This window comes from Anarhichas minor, unplaced genomic scaffold (genome assembly GCF_050575085.1).
Source record: "Anarhichas minor isolate MPS153535 unplaced genomic scaffold, ASM5057508v1 ptg000027l, whole genome shotgun sequence".
Taxonomy (NCBI): Eukaryota; Metazoa; Chordata; class Actinopteri; order Perciformes; family Anarhichadidae; genus Anarhichas; species Anarhichas minor.
In genome coordinates this window covers 22,170,001-22,189,754 of record NW_027466473.1, presented here as the reverse complement: position 1 = coordinate 22,189,754, position 19,754 = coordinate 22,170,001, and the positions used below count along the sequence as shown (strand labels likewise).

At 41.5% G+C, this 19,754-nt stretch overlaps 1 protein-coding gene across 7 annotated transcripts in view; it reads left to right on the top strand.

The window, feature by feature from the left end:
- acsl6 (acyl-CoA synthetase long chain family member 6) overlaps positions 1 to 19,754 on the top strand; it is a 74,127-nt gene that overhangs the window by 34,590 nt on the left and 19,783 nt on the right. For 4 of the 7 annotated variants that reach the window (XM_076101897.1, XM_076101898.1, XM_076101896.1 and 1 more), the window contains exons 3-6: positions 402 to 1,165; positions 16,005 to 16,225; positions 17,836 to 17,950; positions 18,658 to 18,722. In XM_076101897.1, coding sequence (XP_075958012.1) covers positions 1,120 to 1,165; positions 16,005 to 16,225; positions 17,836 to 17,950; positions 18,658 to 18,722 — 447 coding nt within the window. In that variant the 5' untranslated portion in view covers positions 402 to 1,119. Of the gene's footprint in view, positions 1 to 401; positions 1,166 to 1,259; positions 1,312 to 16,004; positions 16,226 to 17,835; positions 17,951 to 18,657; positions 18,723 to 19,754 lie in introns of all 7 variants that reach the window. The other 3 variants (XM_076101901.1, XM_076101902.1, XM_076101900.1) reach the window with 3 other exon arrangements.

Genomic DNA, 19,754 nt, shown 5'->3' with positions numbered 1-19,754 from the left:
CTCAAAATGACCAACCCTCCCTTTAAATATAAAATATTCAGATACTTCTCCCTGCATTTTGCATTTAAAATGGGGCATGTGGCTTTAAAAGTATTCAGTATGCACAATGCAAATGTTGCTTTCCCCAAATAAATATAGTTAGTGGATGAAATTGTGTTTAATTTAAGAGCAGCCAGTCTAAACAAGATAACAGGATGTAAAATGTAATCACTTTAAATGTAGCCTCTGAAGAGCCAGCGAGCCAAACAGTGATGCACAAATTACAAAAATTATACTTATATTACAAATAAATAGTATTATTTTAAATAGTATTTAATACATTATTTTTTTGCCCCCATCTCTGTCTCACCCCTGCTGTCACTCACCCGCCGCCTCTCTCCCTTTTGTCGGCCCATTTCAAGGTTACTTTAGTTCATTGGGAGTGTCTTATTGCACCACGTGATCCTGATGCAAAAGGTACTCTGTGTGTCAAAGCTGTGCTCAGCTGCAGGGACGTTTATGGTGTGATGTGCCACGGACCCAAAATAGCACAGCTGCTTTTCGGATAAAAACGATATTTATTAAATTTTAGAAAAAATATATATATATATGTATAGTATAAATACACAGACTTTAGTTATATTTCTAGAGTATTTAAATGCCCGAATTCATAGCAGGGCTTTTCAGGAACGGGTTTTATTTTATTTTATAATAAATATGAGAATGAAATGAAGACCTGGTTTAAACACCAGCATCCAGAATAGACCTTTCATCCCCAGTAACCTTGGCGTCGATCGCATCTTCCGTCCGACCTATAAGCCCCGTCGTTGCAGCAGGGGAGTCTGCCATTGCGCACCAGCCAACTAGGTGAAGGCGGAGAACCCCACCAGGAGGAAAGATGGTTCAATAGGCCGTAGTTTGGTTTGTTTTTATCTCCCTCCTCCACATTAAAGCCCTGCCGGCCGTCGCCATCTCCTGCCCAGCTCCCCCACTGTGGTCTGCCTCAGATATATTGTCGCCCTACCCTCCCCTCCTCCCTCCCCTCCTTCTTAATCCCTCAGATTGTCGGCGACTTGCTGCAGTCAATGCTGCAGTTTTGAGCCGCTCCTGCACCGGTACAGCTGACTCAATGAGAAAGACATGCTCGCGTTCGTTTTGGTCTCTGGGTCGCTCTGGATTATATTAGGTGAGTTTGTAATATTTCCTCCTATTTATCAATCATTGTTATGACCTAGCATCGCGGGGCTGTGGCTATAACACGCGATGTACCTGTCTCTCAGAGGCTGAGGCGCATCGTGTGTCATTCACTGCCGGCTTTTTCCATCCATCGAGGTTTGTGGCGTTTCTCTTCTTTTTGTGCACAGCATTATACGTCTATATATATATATATATATATATATATATATATATACTCTTTGACTGCAGTTGGCGCTTTGCCTGCGTTGTAGTGACGCCTGTAAAATTTGTCGAAAAACTACACGTGTTTGAACGCCACCTCTGTGCAAACGTGCGACATCTTAGCAGACTTCAGCTTCGACCACAGCGCTGGAATGTTTGTCGCTGCAGAGGGTCGTTATTAGCTCGACACGGAGGGGATGCTTCACCTTATTATACACGTCAGGTACACAGCCGGGTGGACGAGCATGGACCATGCGGCTCAATGCACGAGGGCCATTCTGCAGAGTTCATTTCCGTGAGGAAGTGTGTGTTTAACGTTAGAATTGAAGCCATTACAGAAAAGGGCCGTTGTCACTATAAGTCAAACGTGAGAATTTGAGGCCGACCAGCTGCTAAGGTCGTGTGACATTGTGCGTAGAAACCGGACACACGTCATTTATTAAAAAAAAAGCCCGATCAGCGAATGTCTGTGTTTCACAACCTTCGTGGTGTTTGCGTCTAAAACGAGGCTGCAACAAATATCCATCCTCTGCACGTTTATCCAACACCAAACATGTCCCTCTGACAGGAAGCCGCTTGTGAAACTCAGCATTTTTGTATTTATTTTTTGTCCTCCGCCATGCCTCGGTGATGGAGGGAGGGAGGATGAGGAAGGATGAGGAGGGATGACGCGCCTCACACGGCCGCGTCCGATTGGACGGAGCTGTCCAGGAGACGTGTGGTGCTGAAATCCTTTGCGGCCTACCGGCAAGAAAGTCACCGGTTTACAGAGCCGTTTTACGGGACGTCGAGACACGGCCGTTGACCTCTTGTCGTCTTCCATGTGCGCGAGCAGATTTTCGGAAAAAGATATAATCCCAAATCGAGCTGTTTGACGGTGTTACAGACGAGATTAGAGGCGTTGTTAGAGGGTTATTGCCTTTATGCAATGTGACATGAAAGAAACCGTGTAAATGCTTAGTGGGGGATTTTGTTTTTAAATAAATAATGTCAGTAGATGACAACGAGGCTGGAAGTGTAATTATGTGTTCCTCCGCCAAAGAGTATAGTCCTCAGCAGCAGCTGCACTGCATTGTTGCTAGGTGACAAACAACCAGTATAAATTGGGATTTTGGTTGGTGCATTAATATTAAAATCAGCTCTTAAAGATGTTGCAGGTGTTGTTTTTTTAAATATCAGAATAGAGCCCCCAAAAGTTGTCTAAAACAGACTCATGGGCTAACACAATATACGTTACAGTGACGCTGAAAAAGGGCCCCTCAGGGGAGATTCATGACACCTTTAACCTGTCAGCACATCCCAACACCCTGCTGCTCCTAAATATGAATAATTTATTTTAATCAGCATTGAGTGCAGCCCCACACAGCGTGTAAACCTACTCTTTTTCCCTCCTCAATATTTGATTAAAAAGGATGGTGGTGGAGTTGCCCCACCCTTTGGTGTTTTTTTTTAACATTTAAGGATGTTGGCTCCTCTGCTTAACATAACAATAATTCCTTAAGAATTTATTAATAATTCCCATTAGAGGAATTATGACTTGTAACTTTACATGTTGCCTTTTTGTCATTCAAACCACTTGGATGGTAAATTATAGAAATGGGAACAAGGAGGGAGTCAGAGGGATTGAGAGACTGTTGAAAACCTGCAAATGAAAGAAGCACTGCATGACTGCATGATTTGACAGAATGAATGTTGAGTTTGCCTGCTGTGTAATAAATGGCTGTCATTGTGCACTTGCACCCAGTGTTAGGAGTTATGACACAAATATAGTCGTATGTATTCCTGTAGCTATTATTCTGACTTCGATCATAAAGTAGTGATTTTAAACACTCAAACCACTTTTTTTTAGCTGAAAACCAAAGTATTTGTGTATTTAGTGGTGTTGTTAATGCATTCAGGTCCAAATCTTGGCTATTTAGTGCAACATATTTTAATTCTAGTCTAAATATTGTGTTATAAACGTCTCCCTACTCCGCAGTATGTGAAGAGAAGAGTGGCCTGTAGAGTAGCCGTTACCCTGTTAATTAGCCTGTGGATCGCTAATGACAATCGCTAGCATACCCATAGCATGCGCTAATTCAGCATTCACATATCCTAGCCTCGCATGTGAACTGAAATTCACAAGAGTTTATAAGACTTTATACTGTATTTTGTCACCATAACAGACCCTGTACAGCACCTACATAACATAAGCATAACATTAGTCAGCATGCTAGCGATTAGCCTTAGCAATTAGTGCTGGCGATTAGCATAAGCTAAGTGAAAGGGTAACGACCATCATGAAGAGTAATTTATGTAACAGATGAAAAATGGTCTCTTGGCTAACTTTGGCGCATTTACAGGAATGTTTTAGTAATGTGCACTGTCCCTACCAAATAAACCAATAAATAAAGTAATGTAGACCGAGCCCAGCAGTTCCTTCTGTGCTTTCTATGTTCTGTAACTGTAGCATGGTAGAATTAGCAAGCTAGCTAGCTAACTAGCCAGCCCTTAAATGAGTTAAACTGAACAACTCAATGCTTCAGCTACACAGTTTTGTTAGAGCGTAGGAAAGCGCATTGCTATCGCCAGAAAAGCGGTCATTAACACAGATTTTGTTCACATTTTAGAGGCATTATTTCCAGGGTTGAGGCACTTACACCAAAACTCTGGTTGCGTTTAATCTTTAAGATCACATATCCACTACTCTAAAGTCTCAATCCTGGTGTAATCAATTATATCAGCCAGTCTGGGTGCTCTCAGATCCACAACGCAGTTCTCTCTCTGAGTGGCTTATTGCTGATTCAGCATTCAAAGTGCATCCGCGTCCTCACATTGTGGCACGCTGGGCAGTGATGGCTCCAACTAAAGTGCTGAACCAGGGCCTGACTGCCAGTCACGTGCTCGAGTAGTTCTCTTATAGATCAGCTTTCCGAGTATAATGTACAGTATTCGGTTCGTGTCCTGCTCCATTCAGATGAAAACCGTGAACCTTCTTCCACCAGGACGCTGTAGAATGTGGCCACTAGCCTTGTGGCTAGCGGCTAAGCCCCATGACAGGATCCACAGTGGTGAACACAGTGGCTGAAATATTAGTATTAGTCAGTGTTAATCACAAAGATAAGATGACTTAAGATTAATATGTGTTTTCCCCTGCTGCTACCTTCGCTCCCACTTTGACAGTCAAATCAAAATGGGAGCGTTCTCATTTAGTGTCGGCGTGTGTAATTTGTTTTAAAACATGCAAATATCAAACGTCTAAGCAAAAATGTCTATTTGCTTACAGTGTGTGTCACTGTGTGTGTGTGTGTGTGTGAGAGTACCTCTTTATTTGAAGGAGAAGAAGAGCGAAAGGGGGAGGGTGTCTAGGAGAGAGAGAGTGGAGGGAGGGAAGAAGGGAGGGAGGGAGGGAGGGAGGGGCGGGTGGGTGTGGCGAGCTGAGGGTGGTGTGATACGGAGGCCAGCCAGGCACAAACCAGGCCAAAAAACGCATCTCGCTGACTTCCTCTTGCAATGAGAAGGTGATCAGGTGATGTGATATCTGCCCGAGGCCCCTTGAACACACCACAGACACACACACACACACACACATCACGCCTTCTAACCCCTCTGCAATGAAATAACAGTTTAGATTTCCTTTTGCTGCATATTTTGATAGCAGTCCTTCCTGCCGTATATCTCGTACTTATTTGGCTGTGCACACAGGATGTGCAATTATCCCTCAGCGACAGTAGGCAGGAGGAAGTTGACTCATGGAGGGTGGTCTGAGTAGAGGAATGAGGATGAGTGGTTAAAAGAAAGAAGGTGCAGTAAAAGGAGGATTTAAAAGAAGAAGCTATTTTCTTTTTCTTTTTTATTTCTAGACGTTTATTAAGTCCAGTATTTGGGTAACATCAAAGACACGGACAAATCATTTACACACAACATCAGTTTTCAGGTTCACAGTCTAATGAACTCTCCACAGTAACACTCTTCTTTTCTGTTGTTGACCTGTGTTTTAACATACAATCGGTAAAAAAAGAAGAAGCAATAGATGAAATGCATTGATGCAAGTGGCGTTAACCATAGCGATGCAGAGTGGGATGTCTTTAAATAGAGCGAGGTTACTGCTGGTCATCCGCTCTCTGTGTGCTAATAGGCCGTAATCTCCCCACGCTGGACTCTAATCATTGGTGACGGCCCTCAGATGGGCCGATGGGGCGGGACTTAAGGACGCAGGGCTGCGGTTTTTTTCCCTCCACCTTTAAGCCTCAGAGGTCACGGCGACTATATCGGCCCATTCACAAGCCAAGCTTCAAAATGGTGCGTGCATAGCCTGAACGCTGCATCTTTTTAAAGTGGGAGCATCCTGAGAGAAACAGTTCAGAGGAGGAGCTGCATGATGCAGCAGAGAAGGTTTACTCTGTCCGTCTGTGTGTTCTTCGCATATCTCGAGAACCGCGAATCTGATCTACTTCATACTCGGTGGGTGTTTTGTTGGGGACCTCGTGGACTGCTTTGTGGAATTTGGTGCAATTTGGACACGCGACACATTCGTTATTTTATTTTTTACAAATATATTTATCTGCATTTTGTCTCATTGCGTCTAGACACACACACAAACCCTCCGTACGTCCCTCTGTCCACGATCTTCCCTCAGAGCAACTCAAAAAGAAAATACATAATATATACAAAAAGAAAATTAACATAGAAATAATTTAGTAAACCAGGTAAATAAATATAAAAAAATATATTTAGAATAATAATTGTATTTAAAAAAAATGGAGAAAACAAGGACATAATTAAATAAACAAAATTAATTAATTGGATTTAAGAGGCATAATATTACATGTATAATGTTTAATAGGTTTTAAGAATTAACAATCTTTTATTCTAACTCATCAAGATTACACCGAGTTAATTTCCCCCAAAAATGAATGAATTTCCCCATGTTTTTGATTGCGACACATTCAATGTTATTAAACTCCGTAGCAGAGAGGGGGCGGAGCTTTAGGAGTCTGCAGCGGTTCATTGGCTGCACGCAGTATACCTTTGCTGCTGAACGCTGGATATTCTGTCCACCTTGCAGCACGTTCCGGGAGCCAAGCGATCGGCTAACTAACTAACTTGTTTAAATGGACTCTAAATAAAGTGACTCCAACCTTCCACTGGTCCTCAGGGGAGCGACTGTTCAGAGGAACTTTAGATGAGCTAATTGTGGGATTGTGTCGTGTATATGAACTCAGCCAAATTCCCTTTCCCCAAAATGCTGCCACTTCAGAAGCACATTTAGCTTTTTTGTGTGAGTGGATCCAGCTGGAAGTTTTCTTTAAGAGCCACGGTTAAATTAAATCCTTACACCCTCAATACTTCCAAGTGCACACTAAGCCTTTTGTGTGACCCGATTAGCTTTAGGATCCTCAAACTCACACATTGTCACCGACATACATGCTCGTTCCTGTTATCCACCTTAAGCTATAATTCAAGCCCAGCTGTTAAGATTTGACTTGATCCATCTTACAGCAGGACTATTAGAGGATGAAGCTCACGGCTGAGGTCCATTCAGACGTCCTCTTCCATGTCCAACGAGTTCAAATGTTTATTTTTCTTCACCCAGCTGTTCATGCACAGTATGTGCTCTAAATGTTTTGTAATAGATATGACACTTTTTTTATTAAGTTCCCTCAGTGCACATCTGTCAGGCTCTCCAGCCAAGTGTATATTGATGTCTCCAAATTAGACATTGATTGATGTTGCATCAGATTTGTTTGAAACATTTTCATTCGTCAAATATTGATTCTGTTTTGTGAAGATAAATTCGACCGCTTTCTGTCTTGACACAACTCACTTTAGATTAGATTTAGAAGTTGGCTGATTCTGAACTCTTCGCAACATGACAGACGGATGATTGAATATCCCGAATAAAATCCCAGCAATTATCTACAATAAGCATTTACAAACCAAACAACGAATGCTAAGAGACAACTGAAGCACACACTAGATCTTTACATCTGTGGTCGATCAGCTAAAGTTATCATTCAGTTGAGAAAGTCGACTCTTTAAATGACTGAAAAAACTTCATCTGAGGTCCACTTTTAAGCTTTTTCTGAACTTTCAGCCAGATAGTTGTGTTGCCTTCACGTCTATTGTGAGTTTACAGCATTGTTTTATTTCTGCTTCATAGTTACAATCTAGATTACATGAAAGGTCTGTTTCCCAAACTTCCCTTCAGCAAATGTGTGCATCTTTTTTGTGGATCTGTAGTTAGAGGAATTGTCCTGTAAAGTGTTACATTGTGTCCACATCAAACAAACCTCATCCTTGAGCAAGACCTACCTGTGAATCAACTCAATGCAATCAATCAAACTGTATTTGTATATCACCTTTTTAAACAGGTCAGTGCAGTTCAAAGTGCTTCACAGACGACTGAAAAGCCAAAAATAAGTGAGTGGATTGTGAAAACAACAGAAAAGACCAAAATAATTTAACAATATGACAATTTGTGACGAATGCACATGAGATAGTAATTTAATAAAATAGAACTAAAAGCTGTAATAACTCTAATAGTAGTGAAACAGCTTAAAATATAAACTACATCAATACATTAGAATACAATTATACAACTTTAAGTACAACAAGATCAGTGATACATTAAATAACAATGAAATAGAATACAATTATACAACTTTCAACATTAATACAATACAAGCGGATAAAATAATGTAAAAAATGGTCCATACACTCTGCCAGACGTAAATGCCGACTCAACACCATAAAGTACTTTAAAAAACAAGTAATAGAATCTTAAAATCAATGCAACCAATGTAAGGACTTTAAAACGTGTGTTCTCTCCTGTCTGTCCTGGTCAGCACTCACATTCATTTATAAAGCTAAGCCGCCATCAATGCAACAGCTGGAGGGACGATAAACTTGATTTTTATGGCGTGATTTCACAAATTAAAACAGCAGAGAGGACTTTGAGTTCACAGGCTGATGAAGGTCAGACCTGCTGTTGTTCTGTCACCAGCTGAAACAACTCTCTGTAGAAGGCAACAGGGATGGACTTGAAGACCTGAATGTGTGTGTGTGTGTGTGTGTGTGTGTGACTCTGGAGAGCATTATTTAGGTTACGGGACAGAGAGTTGGACACCAAACAGAGTCATCGGTTGCATTGGAGAGAAGATTGAGACAGCTGAGCAAATGTTTATCTAAGATGGTCATTCAAATTCAACCTACCTCGTTATATTAACATACATTTTTATATTTCCTCCATCGAAAAGCAAACATTAAATCTAAAGAGACATTAAATCTGTCATTTATCTGTCTAAATTCGGCGGCTGCATACACATCCAGTATGTGGCCTTCAGAGGCCTGAACGCACCTCCTCCCTTAATGAGTTTACTGAGACTTCACCTCAGAGTCACCGTGACCACCATTGAGAGCCTCGCGAATCTGACAGGCTTTTTGTGCTGTTGTGCTGTTTTTGCTATCTTTGCTATAATCCAAGATGGCGACTCGAGGCTTCATAACATCAGTCCACAAACCAGCGGGTGACGTTACGATGACTGCGTCCTCTTCTTACACACTCACTGGTTACAACCTGATTCTACTCTGAACATTTCCTGCTCTGTCTTGTTCTTGTGTTTTATCTTTTATATAATAATTTAGCATTTCTTTATTGGCAGTCAAGGAGGGAAATGCCATTAAGGGGAGAACAAGAGAGAGAGACAGCTACGGGCCGTTTGATGTTTGCATCTCAGTCCGTCAGTTAGACGTCTGGCAGGCTTTGAGTCTCCTGCTGCTGCCGGGCTATTTCATGGCAGGAGGATGACGAGTGCTTGCATGTCTGTGCTGTACCAGTCATTGGTTCGTTTAGTCCCACAGGCTCCACATCAGATCTCGTTCCCACACAAACAGGTGCCAGGAATGGGTGCTCAATTATGAGACAGCAGGTTATTTCCTGACGTTGCCCCATACACTTTGCGCCCACGTAAAACTAGGAAATTGTTTTGTTCCTGTTACAAATTTAGAGTCATGTACATGTAAGAAGTTACTTCATAAACCAACAGGATACTTAAACTGCTTCTTAGAAGACACACAAACAAATAACCTCAGTCAAATTTAATATAAAATAGTTAAAGACTCAACAATCCACTATTCATGCTATCTGCACAGTGGTGTCAGGAGGCTATGGAGGGGAGTCCGTCTGTATTTAGTGCAGTTTCAACTCCTCTGCCTCTCTTTTAAAACACAGACTAATCCACTTTGGCTCTGTCACCACTGCAGCCAAACCACATCAGCCACTGAAGGCAGCGCAAAGCACATTGAGCTACTAGACATAATATTCCCCAGTGAGGCACAGACATTTATAGAGAACATTTGGACTTTACTGTGTTTTCAAAATCGATCAAGCATGCAGGCCAACAAGCAGACAAAGCATTTAAATATGTCTGTTACAGACAGTCAGTAACAACATACTCAATGCATGAGTATGCATGTTCCATCACAATTAGGACCAATGCTGTGGCAGTAATTGTCTTAAAGGGACAGGTCACCACAAAATCAAAAATTCACATTTTTCCTCTTACCTGTGGTGCCATTTTCTTTTTTAACCATAGTTCCTAAATGAAACTGCTCACAATAAAGAGCTGTGGATTATCTCGGGTAACCGGGTCATTATTTATGGAAAGAGACGTGGCTCTTGAGGTTTGAAATGTAATTTTTTGGGGGCGTTTTGAGCACCACAAGTGCCATATAGTCTCATTATATTGGAGAGACGGCAGATATCTCTCCCGCCGATATCTCCAAAACCCGGCAACTCACATTAAAACAATCAAGATTGATAAATAGCACTACAGGTAAGAGGGGGGAAATAGGTATTTTTGATTTTGGGGGTGAACTGTCCCTTTAAAACCTTTGTGTCAGGGAGCAGAACAAAGATGCCAAAATGTTTTCCGCTTTTTGATTTCGGCAAAATTAATTGTTTGTATCTGAGAAATCTTTACTTGGAGATTTCGACCTTAAATTTATAGCATCAATCAATGTGTCTCTGCATACCTGCGCTTGTCTGGCAAATTATATTTAATCTGAGAAAAATGATGACCACCCACTGGGAAAATCACCTCCAGACCCGACATGTCAAAGCCTCAGAATCGTCTTCTCAGAATGTGATCGTCATAAAGATCAAACGCGTTTCCTTATCAGGCAGTCGATGTTTTTCAATCAGATCACTTGTGAGATGAAGTTCACGGTAACTTTAAAGCTGTAGAACAGGTCAGATTACTGTTTCCGCACCAGAGGAGGAAAACGTGGTGGATTGTGTTGATGTCGGTCCCCGTCTGATTGCAGGGAGGTTTGTTTGTTTGTGTTTATGACACGGTTCAGCTGTTGGTGGCCTATTGGCACGACACCGCCATGGAAATGATCTTGTCTGTGTGCACGGCTGGCTGGTGCTTTGTCATTGATCTTACTGTCAGAATTGCTCAGATGCATCAGCTGCACTGTAATATGGAACAATGCAATATGGGATGAGTGATACTGTAATGTGGAAAATAAAGTGTGAGACCGGAAAACATTCACTTGTTCTGTGCAAATCAATCAAATGTGAACAACTCTTGAGCTGATTATTGAATGTGTTGTATGTTGTTTGATTTAAGCTCCGTGTGTCGTGTCACCAGTACACACACTGATGTATTGCTCCGTATGTATGACGTGTCTCATACATCGACAGATTGCGTGCGTACATCGCAGCTTGTTTTTAAATGTGATGAAATGTTTTTCACAACGCTTTACAGCCAATTAGTTGCGTAGAGCATCAGTCTCACTGTTATTATCCTGGACAGTGTGTTTGGCTAACAGCTAACAGAATTACCAGTCCAGTAATAAATAAACACTAATACAGTAACAAGCACATCTTTAGAGTAGTATAGTTTTTAACTTTGGATAGAGCCAGGCTAGCTGTCTTTATGCTAAGCTAAGATAAGCCTGTCACTACGGTAGATCCATATTTAACCGTCAGACTACATATCAAATGCCTCATTTAACTCATAAAAATAAATTGAATAAGCCTATTTTGTAAAATATAAAATGGTTCCTTTAAATCATCAAATAATCAAAACGTTTTTGATAACAGCTATTACCATATTCTACATTTCTAACTTTACTTTTTAGATCTCAGTCCATTCCAAACAGCTGAAGCTGTGCCAGATTATCTTTCCATTTCCTCATGTCTTTACAGTAATTAAGTGTAACTTCATGACGGACTCCCGCTGCGCTCAGTGGGCGACTCTGTGTACTCAACAGTGCAGGACATGTCATCCCAGAATTAACTTTGACATTGTAACTGCTTCAACAGCCATACGAAAGCCCCGAAAACGGTGTTGTTTAGCTCAGAAACATCAAGTGGTTTCTATTATTTACTATCTCGCTCAACATTTCCCAGCACTGGAGCAGCTCTAATCCCCCAACACGTTAACTGGAACTGCAGAACAAAAAAGGGGACAACAACAACAGAAAAAGAGGAAATCATCAGATCAGTGCAGTCAGAAATAAAGGGAAGCAGAGAGTCCTGCGGTTTTAAAGGCACATTGCTGGTTTCAGACACATCAGAGGGATCAGTCATGCAGCGGTTTTTCAGTTACAGGTGATAGTTTCTGTCTGAACAGAAACTTGAGTTTCGTTGAATTAAGAGGATTCGAGTCCAAGTAGAAGTTTGGGAAATCAGCGACAGAGAATTCCCTGTAGAGCAGTTGAAGGTGTTGTACTCCTGACTTGAATCAAAGCAGTGGAGGCTTATGAGCAATAGCTGCATGTACCAGAGATGTGGTGACACGTGTCAGTGCTGCTTTACAGATGACTGGAGATGATGACAGCATGTGCAGAGTGTAGCATTTACATTATTTACCAGTGCTCCCTGGAGGACGTAAGAGCATTTAGCTGAATTTAAGACTCTTCAGAAGTGCCGACTCAGATCACTGACAAGTTGTAGTTCCGTACAGGAAGTGAAACGTATTTTTGTTTTGGGTGAAACGTAACGACAAACGTCTATTCTTCAATAAAACAAGTCCACAAATACCGCAGGGAGAAAAAGTAGCAAAATAAAGCAACAAAAATAAAGGGTGACTTTTATTGTGAAGAATTTATAGGAAATAAAATGTCCTTATCCACCGTTTGACAGCCGCTCCCTTGACCTCGAAATATATACAACCACTATCCAATCAGACAAGTCGACTTGAAGTGTCAAGTGTGGACACAACTGAGTTCTGTACTCACACCTAATGAGTTATCACGTCTAACAGTGTTCAAGGTTTTCACATTGTCTTTTAAGGACTGTTCAAATAACTTAAGAACAGATATCAGAGGTGCAAAACATGGTAATGGCCAAACGTGGGAAACCGGGGGCAAGACAAACGGGCGGGTAGAACACAAACAATGATCTGGCAGTGGGTGACTGGGAGGCAGGGGTTTAAATAGTGGCTAGAACAGGTGAGGAGAGTTGTGCTGATGAGGGAGTGCTTGATTAGTGATCAGGGGCAGGTGAAGGGAGTTAGACTGGTACTGAGGCAGTTAGACTGGTACTGAGGGAGTTGCTGACAGGTAGAGTGAGGAGCTATAGAAAGAAACACACAGAACACAGAACACACAGCCTGATCGTGACAATTTCCAAGGAAACTTATAACATATTTCTGGTAAGCACAATATCTAAAGTGGTGCTTTGGCGTGATTCTTTTTGGGGAAAGTTTTTGATTACATCAGCTAATCTATTAGACTACAAATCAGTATGACTGATTTGTAGTCTAATAGATTAGCTGATGTAATCAAACTCGACTAAGACTTTTTTAAATGTCGAGATTTAAAAAGGCTGTGAGACTGACGGCAATGACCAATCCAAAAGGAAAGGAGATGTTCCACATGTTAGAAAGTAATACTAAATAAATTAAATGTTAATATAAAGAAATTAGACTTTGGTTGTCTGGTTAAAATGTTATGGGGCTCTTCAGAATCCTGAATCTTTACATCATCGTTTATACAACCCGTTTACACCTTCATTAAACTTCGAGAGATAAAAAGACGTTTGTCCTGCTCTGATGTTGGTCTCACATACATTATTTTTGTCGGTTTTGAAAAGTCATGCATCTGACTTCCTGAAACCTGCTTTCACCCGAGTGTTCACGTGACGCAGCATGTTCACATAATGCAGCTTCCCTTTAGCAAAGTAGGAGTGAAGAAAATGGTGCTTCTAAATAAGTGGTGATTGAGAAAGCCACGTTCACACGGCCTCAGATATTTATACCCAGGGGTGTTTCTAGGATTCAAAGAAAGGGGGGGCTTAGCTCCAAGGGGAGTGGCATGTTTGCGCGCTATGCGTGCAGCAATTTTTTTTGGGGCCCATTTGGGGCCGCGGATATCCATTGTTTCAGACAGCTCATAGATTGAACCAATCAGAAAGAGTGTGATTTTGCTCTGTAGTTTTGCTTGCATTCAGTATATGATAACACAAGAGACAGAATTTCAGGGTCATAGTGAAATTTGACAACACAAATATGAACTTTTCTTAAATAAAGAGAGAGAAATAATTTTCCTGCTTGTAAAGGAAAGCCGGATAAACTAGCTTTCATATCCGTGTCACTCCCAAATCCTAATTCTTAAAGGGACCGCACACAATGGATGGAGAATGGACCTGACAGTGTCAACTTTTGAGTTGTTTACTTGTTTTATTATGAGTGGAAGGGAATAAGATTTTGATCAACATTTACATCTATTTTGTTGTCCGTGTAGTTTTTACATACCAGTGATATTGTATGCTCATTTGGACACTATCACTGAGATAAAGATGAACTAGTTCAGTGTCAAATATACCATTCAATGGAAAACAAACATGCACGCAGCAGCCTCCCCAAGGTCCTAGTGCCCGGGGTTTATATCGTTAAGTATGATGATAGGCTGTTGGATTGTAATTTGAAGGGGGAGAAAACATACAAACCAGAACGCACGCACATATGTAGCATGTTAGAGTTATAAATAACTTGTCCATGTGAGAAACAATAGTTTAATTTAATGACATTTTTTAAAGCCAATAATGCCAAATTATTTGGGGGGGCTGGAGAACATTTTAGGGGGGCTTCAGCCCCCCTACAAGAGGCCTAACGACGCCCCTCAGCCTCGCTGTCTGTTGGTGTCTGTGGCTCCGCGCGTGTGTGTGTGTGTGTTTGTGTGTCAGTGAGCTAGAGAAAGAGAGAGCAGACAGGAAGTGATTCTGATTGGCTGTGAGCTGCAGCAGTGCCTCGACGCCATTCGCTCGGTCGGGTGGTGCTGTCTCTGACTCATTTCCCGCGGGAGGGAAGGAAACCCTCCAGTCAGCTCTGCAGCCAGCCTCCCCCTCAGATAAATGATGCATCTCACTGTGTGTGTGTGTGTGTGTGTGTGTGTGTGTGTGTGTGTGTGTGTGTGTGTGTGTGTGTGTGTGTGTGTGTGTGTGTGTGTGTGTGTGTGTGTGTGTGTGTGTGTGTGTGTGTGTGTGTGTTGTATCTGCTCTCTAGTCCCACCACTTCTCAGTGCTGGAGCATAAATTATCTATTCTGAGCTGCTTTTACAGTAAAAGCAAGACTGCGAGAGAAGACCCCCTCAATCCCAGTCATGAGCTCTGAGGTCACGTTTACTCATAACACACTCTAATCAGACAAGACTGATTAAAGGGGTTGAAACTGAACCCTCTTCTTTTTGGCCACCAAATCTCAATTTGAGACTACAGTCTACGTGTGTGGGTTTCCACCTGCACTGCAAAGATGTGCAGGTCAGACGGATGTGAAGCTGCATAACTACAGTGTAGACATTTTGTAGGTTTATAAATCAACAGCAGCTCTGAGGACTTGATACGTTTAGAAATCAGAGCCTGGTAAAACGATCATCGTCATGTAATTTTAGATTCATTTTGCAACAGCAGTAGCTCACAACGCCATTATTTAAATACCTCCTCCGGCACACTATAGCTTAATATGGTATTGATCAGGTATTGACTGATCATGCCAAGATGCGTAAACGTTATGATTGAAAATCACAATTATTCCACCAAATATTGGTTTTCTAACTTGAAATATAATGTGGAATTTGAAAATTAACATTTTAACCATAGACTGTGTAAAATAAGTGGATGTAGTCACCGTGACGTCACTCATTGGTTTGTAGACTAACGTTTCGAAGCCTCGAGTTCGGCATTTTGGCCGTCGCCATCTTGTTTTTTTTGCAACCAGAAGTTTAAAATATTTTGGACTAAAATCGTTATCTTTCAAACACGATGTGAAAGGGTTAAAGCTGTAAGACGATATGTTTACTGAGGTAACAAATCAAGAGAGAAGTAGTCATTTTCTCATAGACTTCTATACAACCAGAGGAGTCGCCCCCTGGTGGACATTAGAGAGAATGCAGCTTTAACACATGAAGCATCGGCTTCACTTTCCAGACCCGGAGGTTGCAGCCTGATTTTAACTTTTACTATTTCATGCACACATACATGTAAACTGTATTTTTTTTCAGATGTACCTAAAATACTTTTGCCACCGTGTTAAATTAGTAATTTTCCTAACAATGCTGCTGTTGTGCATCCATACAAAAGAAAGTGGCAACGTTGATTTGTAAAATCAGAAGTAAATGAGAGTCCTCTATCCCTGCAGAGCTGAGTTCCACCCTGATGGAGAAGATGCAGGCCCAGGAGATGATGAGCGGCCTGAGAATACCGGAGATGGAGGATCTGGGACAGTTCTTCCGCTCCCTGCCGACGTCCACGCTGGTGGGCATCGGCGCTCTGACTGCCGTGCTGGCGTACTGGTTGGCCACCAGACCCCGCCCCATCAAGCCACCCTGCAACCTGCTGCACCAGTCGGAGGAGGTGCCGGTAAGATGGCGCTCACACAAATGTATTCACAGTTACATGCGGTTAAGAGTCTCATTCACCAAAAAGTTTCACACCCAAGTGGATCATTTGCACCTCGCTTCTTAAAAGTCCTATTTTCCTCCCCCACACTTTTACTGTTTGTCTTATTCTCTGACTGAAGTCTGCTTAAACAGTTCTCTCTTAGCACCCAGCTGCCAAAATCCAGATGAGAGAAGCTCTGAGTTGATCAAAAATAAAATGCTGAGGTGCTAGGTCACCTTTAAATGTTGTCACGCCGATGCCCACCAGCAAAACGCTTCATGAGCCGGATGGAGCGCTTTGTTTTTTTCTTTTGTTTTTCCACACATACCATCTGTGCTTTCCAGTACCAATACAACCATACTAGTTAGTGTGCCAGGGAAAGATGTAGTACGTCCAAATGCATAGTATGTCAAATGCAGTGCGCCAAAAATACCAGGACGTCCTGCTACATCCGGTCACATGTTGCAGTGTGAAAGCCACCATGCTTTTCTGACACAAAAAGGAAGTAGTGTGTCCCTGTTGAATGCATACTCCATTCAACAGTACGCACACTTTTTAAGGGGCAGCTGCAGCTGAACTAAACGTACAAAGAAAAAGTATTCGATATGGAACGCAGTGCTTGTGTAATTGTTATACTTTGATTAAAGAGACACTAGATTTGAGCACCAATCAAAAGTGAGGCAGTAAAGAAATGTCACGTAAAGATGTAAACGTGTACCTAACTTAAGTTTCAGGCTTTTGTCAGTGAAACTAAATATGATGTTAAGCCGGGTTTGGTGCAATTTACATAACATTTGCAATAATTTAGTGAGACAGGCATTATTGTGTAACACACATTAACCAATGTCGTCAATGTTTGTTTTTCATGTTCTGTTTATTTTGGTTGAAAAACACGTGACTTCTTTGACCTCTGACCTTATTTATTATGTATTATGTATTATTTATTATTTTAACATTGTCTTTACCTTACTACATAAATGTTTACTTCAAAGTTACACATTAAAAAAACTGTAAACACTGTTAAACACTCCTCTGTGTGTATAAAAACTTGTTTTGACATGAATTTATGCAACAAAAGCTGTGGGTGCAACGTGCCCTCGATTGCACCCCGTCCTGGTTTACCTTAACCACCATCCCAAACAAACACACACGTACACACACACACACACACACACGCACGCACGCACACACACACACACGCACGCACGCACACACACACCACAGCCCTGTGCCTTCTCACTGTCTGGCAGCGTTTGTAATCAACGTGAAACTCCTTTGAAATGCTTTTTTTTCCTGTGTCTGAAGTAATGCTACAAACAAATGACAAGCACACACACGCAGGCAAAGACACACAGATATTGATATGTGTTTGTGAGCTGACAATAGAGAAAGATTATCATTTGGAGAACAAGGAAAACTATTTACTTTTTACTCTTTATAATGGAGAGGAATTACATCTGTTGTTTGTTGTTTTTGGCCAAAATCAGTTTTTCATTTTGACACTGACGCCCCCAGAGTTTAGAGAAAGAGTCGTGAAATTGATTGATGGTGTGACACTGTTTCTTTGCCTCTCTTTGTCTTTGCGACAGCATGAAGATGGAGGTCGCCGGTCCATGATGGGCGACAGCTCCAAGCTGCTGAGTCATTACCATGATGACGCCAGGACCATGTACGAGGTCTTCCAGAGAGGCCTCCACATATCTGGTGGGTGGGATGTGAAATATGAGCAGTATTAATATCGTGTTTACTCTCACACACAAACGTACACAGAGAGATGGAGAGTGTTTCTTTCATTCTCCCATCCTGGAAAAAAAAAATAGGATATTTGTGTTTTCTGTCCAAATTATACATTTGATGTTTTATCTATTATATCTACAGGACATCGTATGAGATTATAAATCTCTTTTACACGCAGAATAAAAGGGGTTAAAAACATACAACACAGACTAAAAATAGAATGGATTAAACGTGAGACTCAGAGAAGGATCAACAAAGCAGATGTGATCAACAGGATAATGTAGAATTAATTTGATACCACCCGTCAATATACGTTTAAAAGGAATATGAAAGCGAGAGGACTCTCTTCAAAATCACATTCATGTGTCCGATAGTTTTCTTCATTCAGTGGATTTTCTCACCAGTGTTTGTTTTACTGTCTAGCTTAATGCCTCACAGAGGCCTGATGCAAAGCAAACTGAGCCGCATATCAGACAGCTGCATATCTCACAATCCAGATCACGTGGAGGCATGTTTGTGTCCACGTGATGAATGTAAGTCAAGTATTCACTCTCATTCAGCTCTGTCTTTGGTCTCCACCAACTCCTGAGAAAAGCTATCTGTCTCTTTGCAAACATGTATATACATAAAGTAGATTTTATAATAACTTTGATGTCTCTCTGTGTGTTGAACAGGTGATGGACCTTGCTTGGGCTCGCGGCTCCCCAACCAGCCTTACAAATGGATATCCTACAAAGAGGTTAGTGCCGTTCAGGGGACATCTCATCTCCTTGACACAACGTTTTAAAGGGACGGTTCTTATCTTCAGTGCCGTTCATCAATCTAGATCCTAAGAGGAAACGTCCTTCTTCCTTCTGCGCGGTGATACAGGTGGAAAGAAAATAGTTCTAACATGAAACTGCTCACTAAGGTCTGTGGATTATCTTGAATAACCGGGTCGTGATTTTCTGGAAAGAGACGTTAAGCACCACGCCTTGTGGCACACCAGAGTGCCTTGTAGTCCCATCATATTGTAGAGAAGGCAGACGTCTCTACGTTTGATATCTGCAACACTCGGCAGCTCACACCGAATCAATCTAGATTCATAAATAGCACTCCAGGTAGGAGGAAGAATATGTGTTTTAGAACTGTCCCTTTAAAAACAGATGTCCAGCATGTGAAAACTATCTCATACAAATGCTGCAAAATGTTGCATTTAGTGGTAATAAAGAAGAATTTAGTTTGCTTTTACAGTTGCGAATCTCTAAAATGTCTTTAATCTCATTTTTGCAGACATTGTCGTATGTATTGCTGTCATAAAACATTTCAAATATTCTTGCATAGCGTTTTGTTTTTACAAAGACACACATTTGATGAGCTCTAATACTCATCCAGCCCATTTAAGTAACCGTGTAAGTGGACACTCGGGTGCAGTTTGCAACCTGTGCACCACAGAGGCTTTGTAGCACCAAAATCTGCCCGGCAACCAAGCCTGGCATCGCCATGACGATCACTGCAGTCTGCAAACATTGCTATATTTAGGCAACAACCAGCATCAATACACGCTGCCGTGTGGGTGTACTGGTACAGGTAGTAGAAAATGTAACGTACGTCTTTGTCAGGTTGTAAGATCACGATCTTTCTACAGTATTTAAACTTCGCTTATTGTGATTATCGATTAGTCTGCCAGTTATTTTATTATGAATCATTGTTTAAATTGAAGAAAGAGGTGCCAGAGAATAGTGAGATGTGTCCATCTCAGTTTCCCAAAGATCAAGGTGATGTCATTACA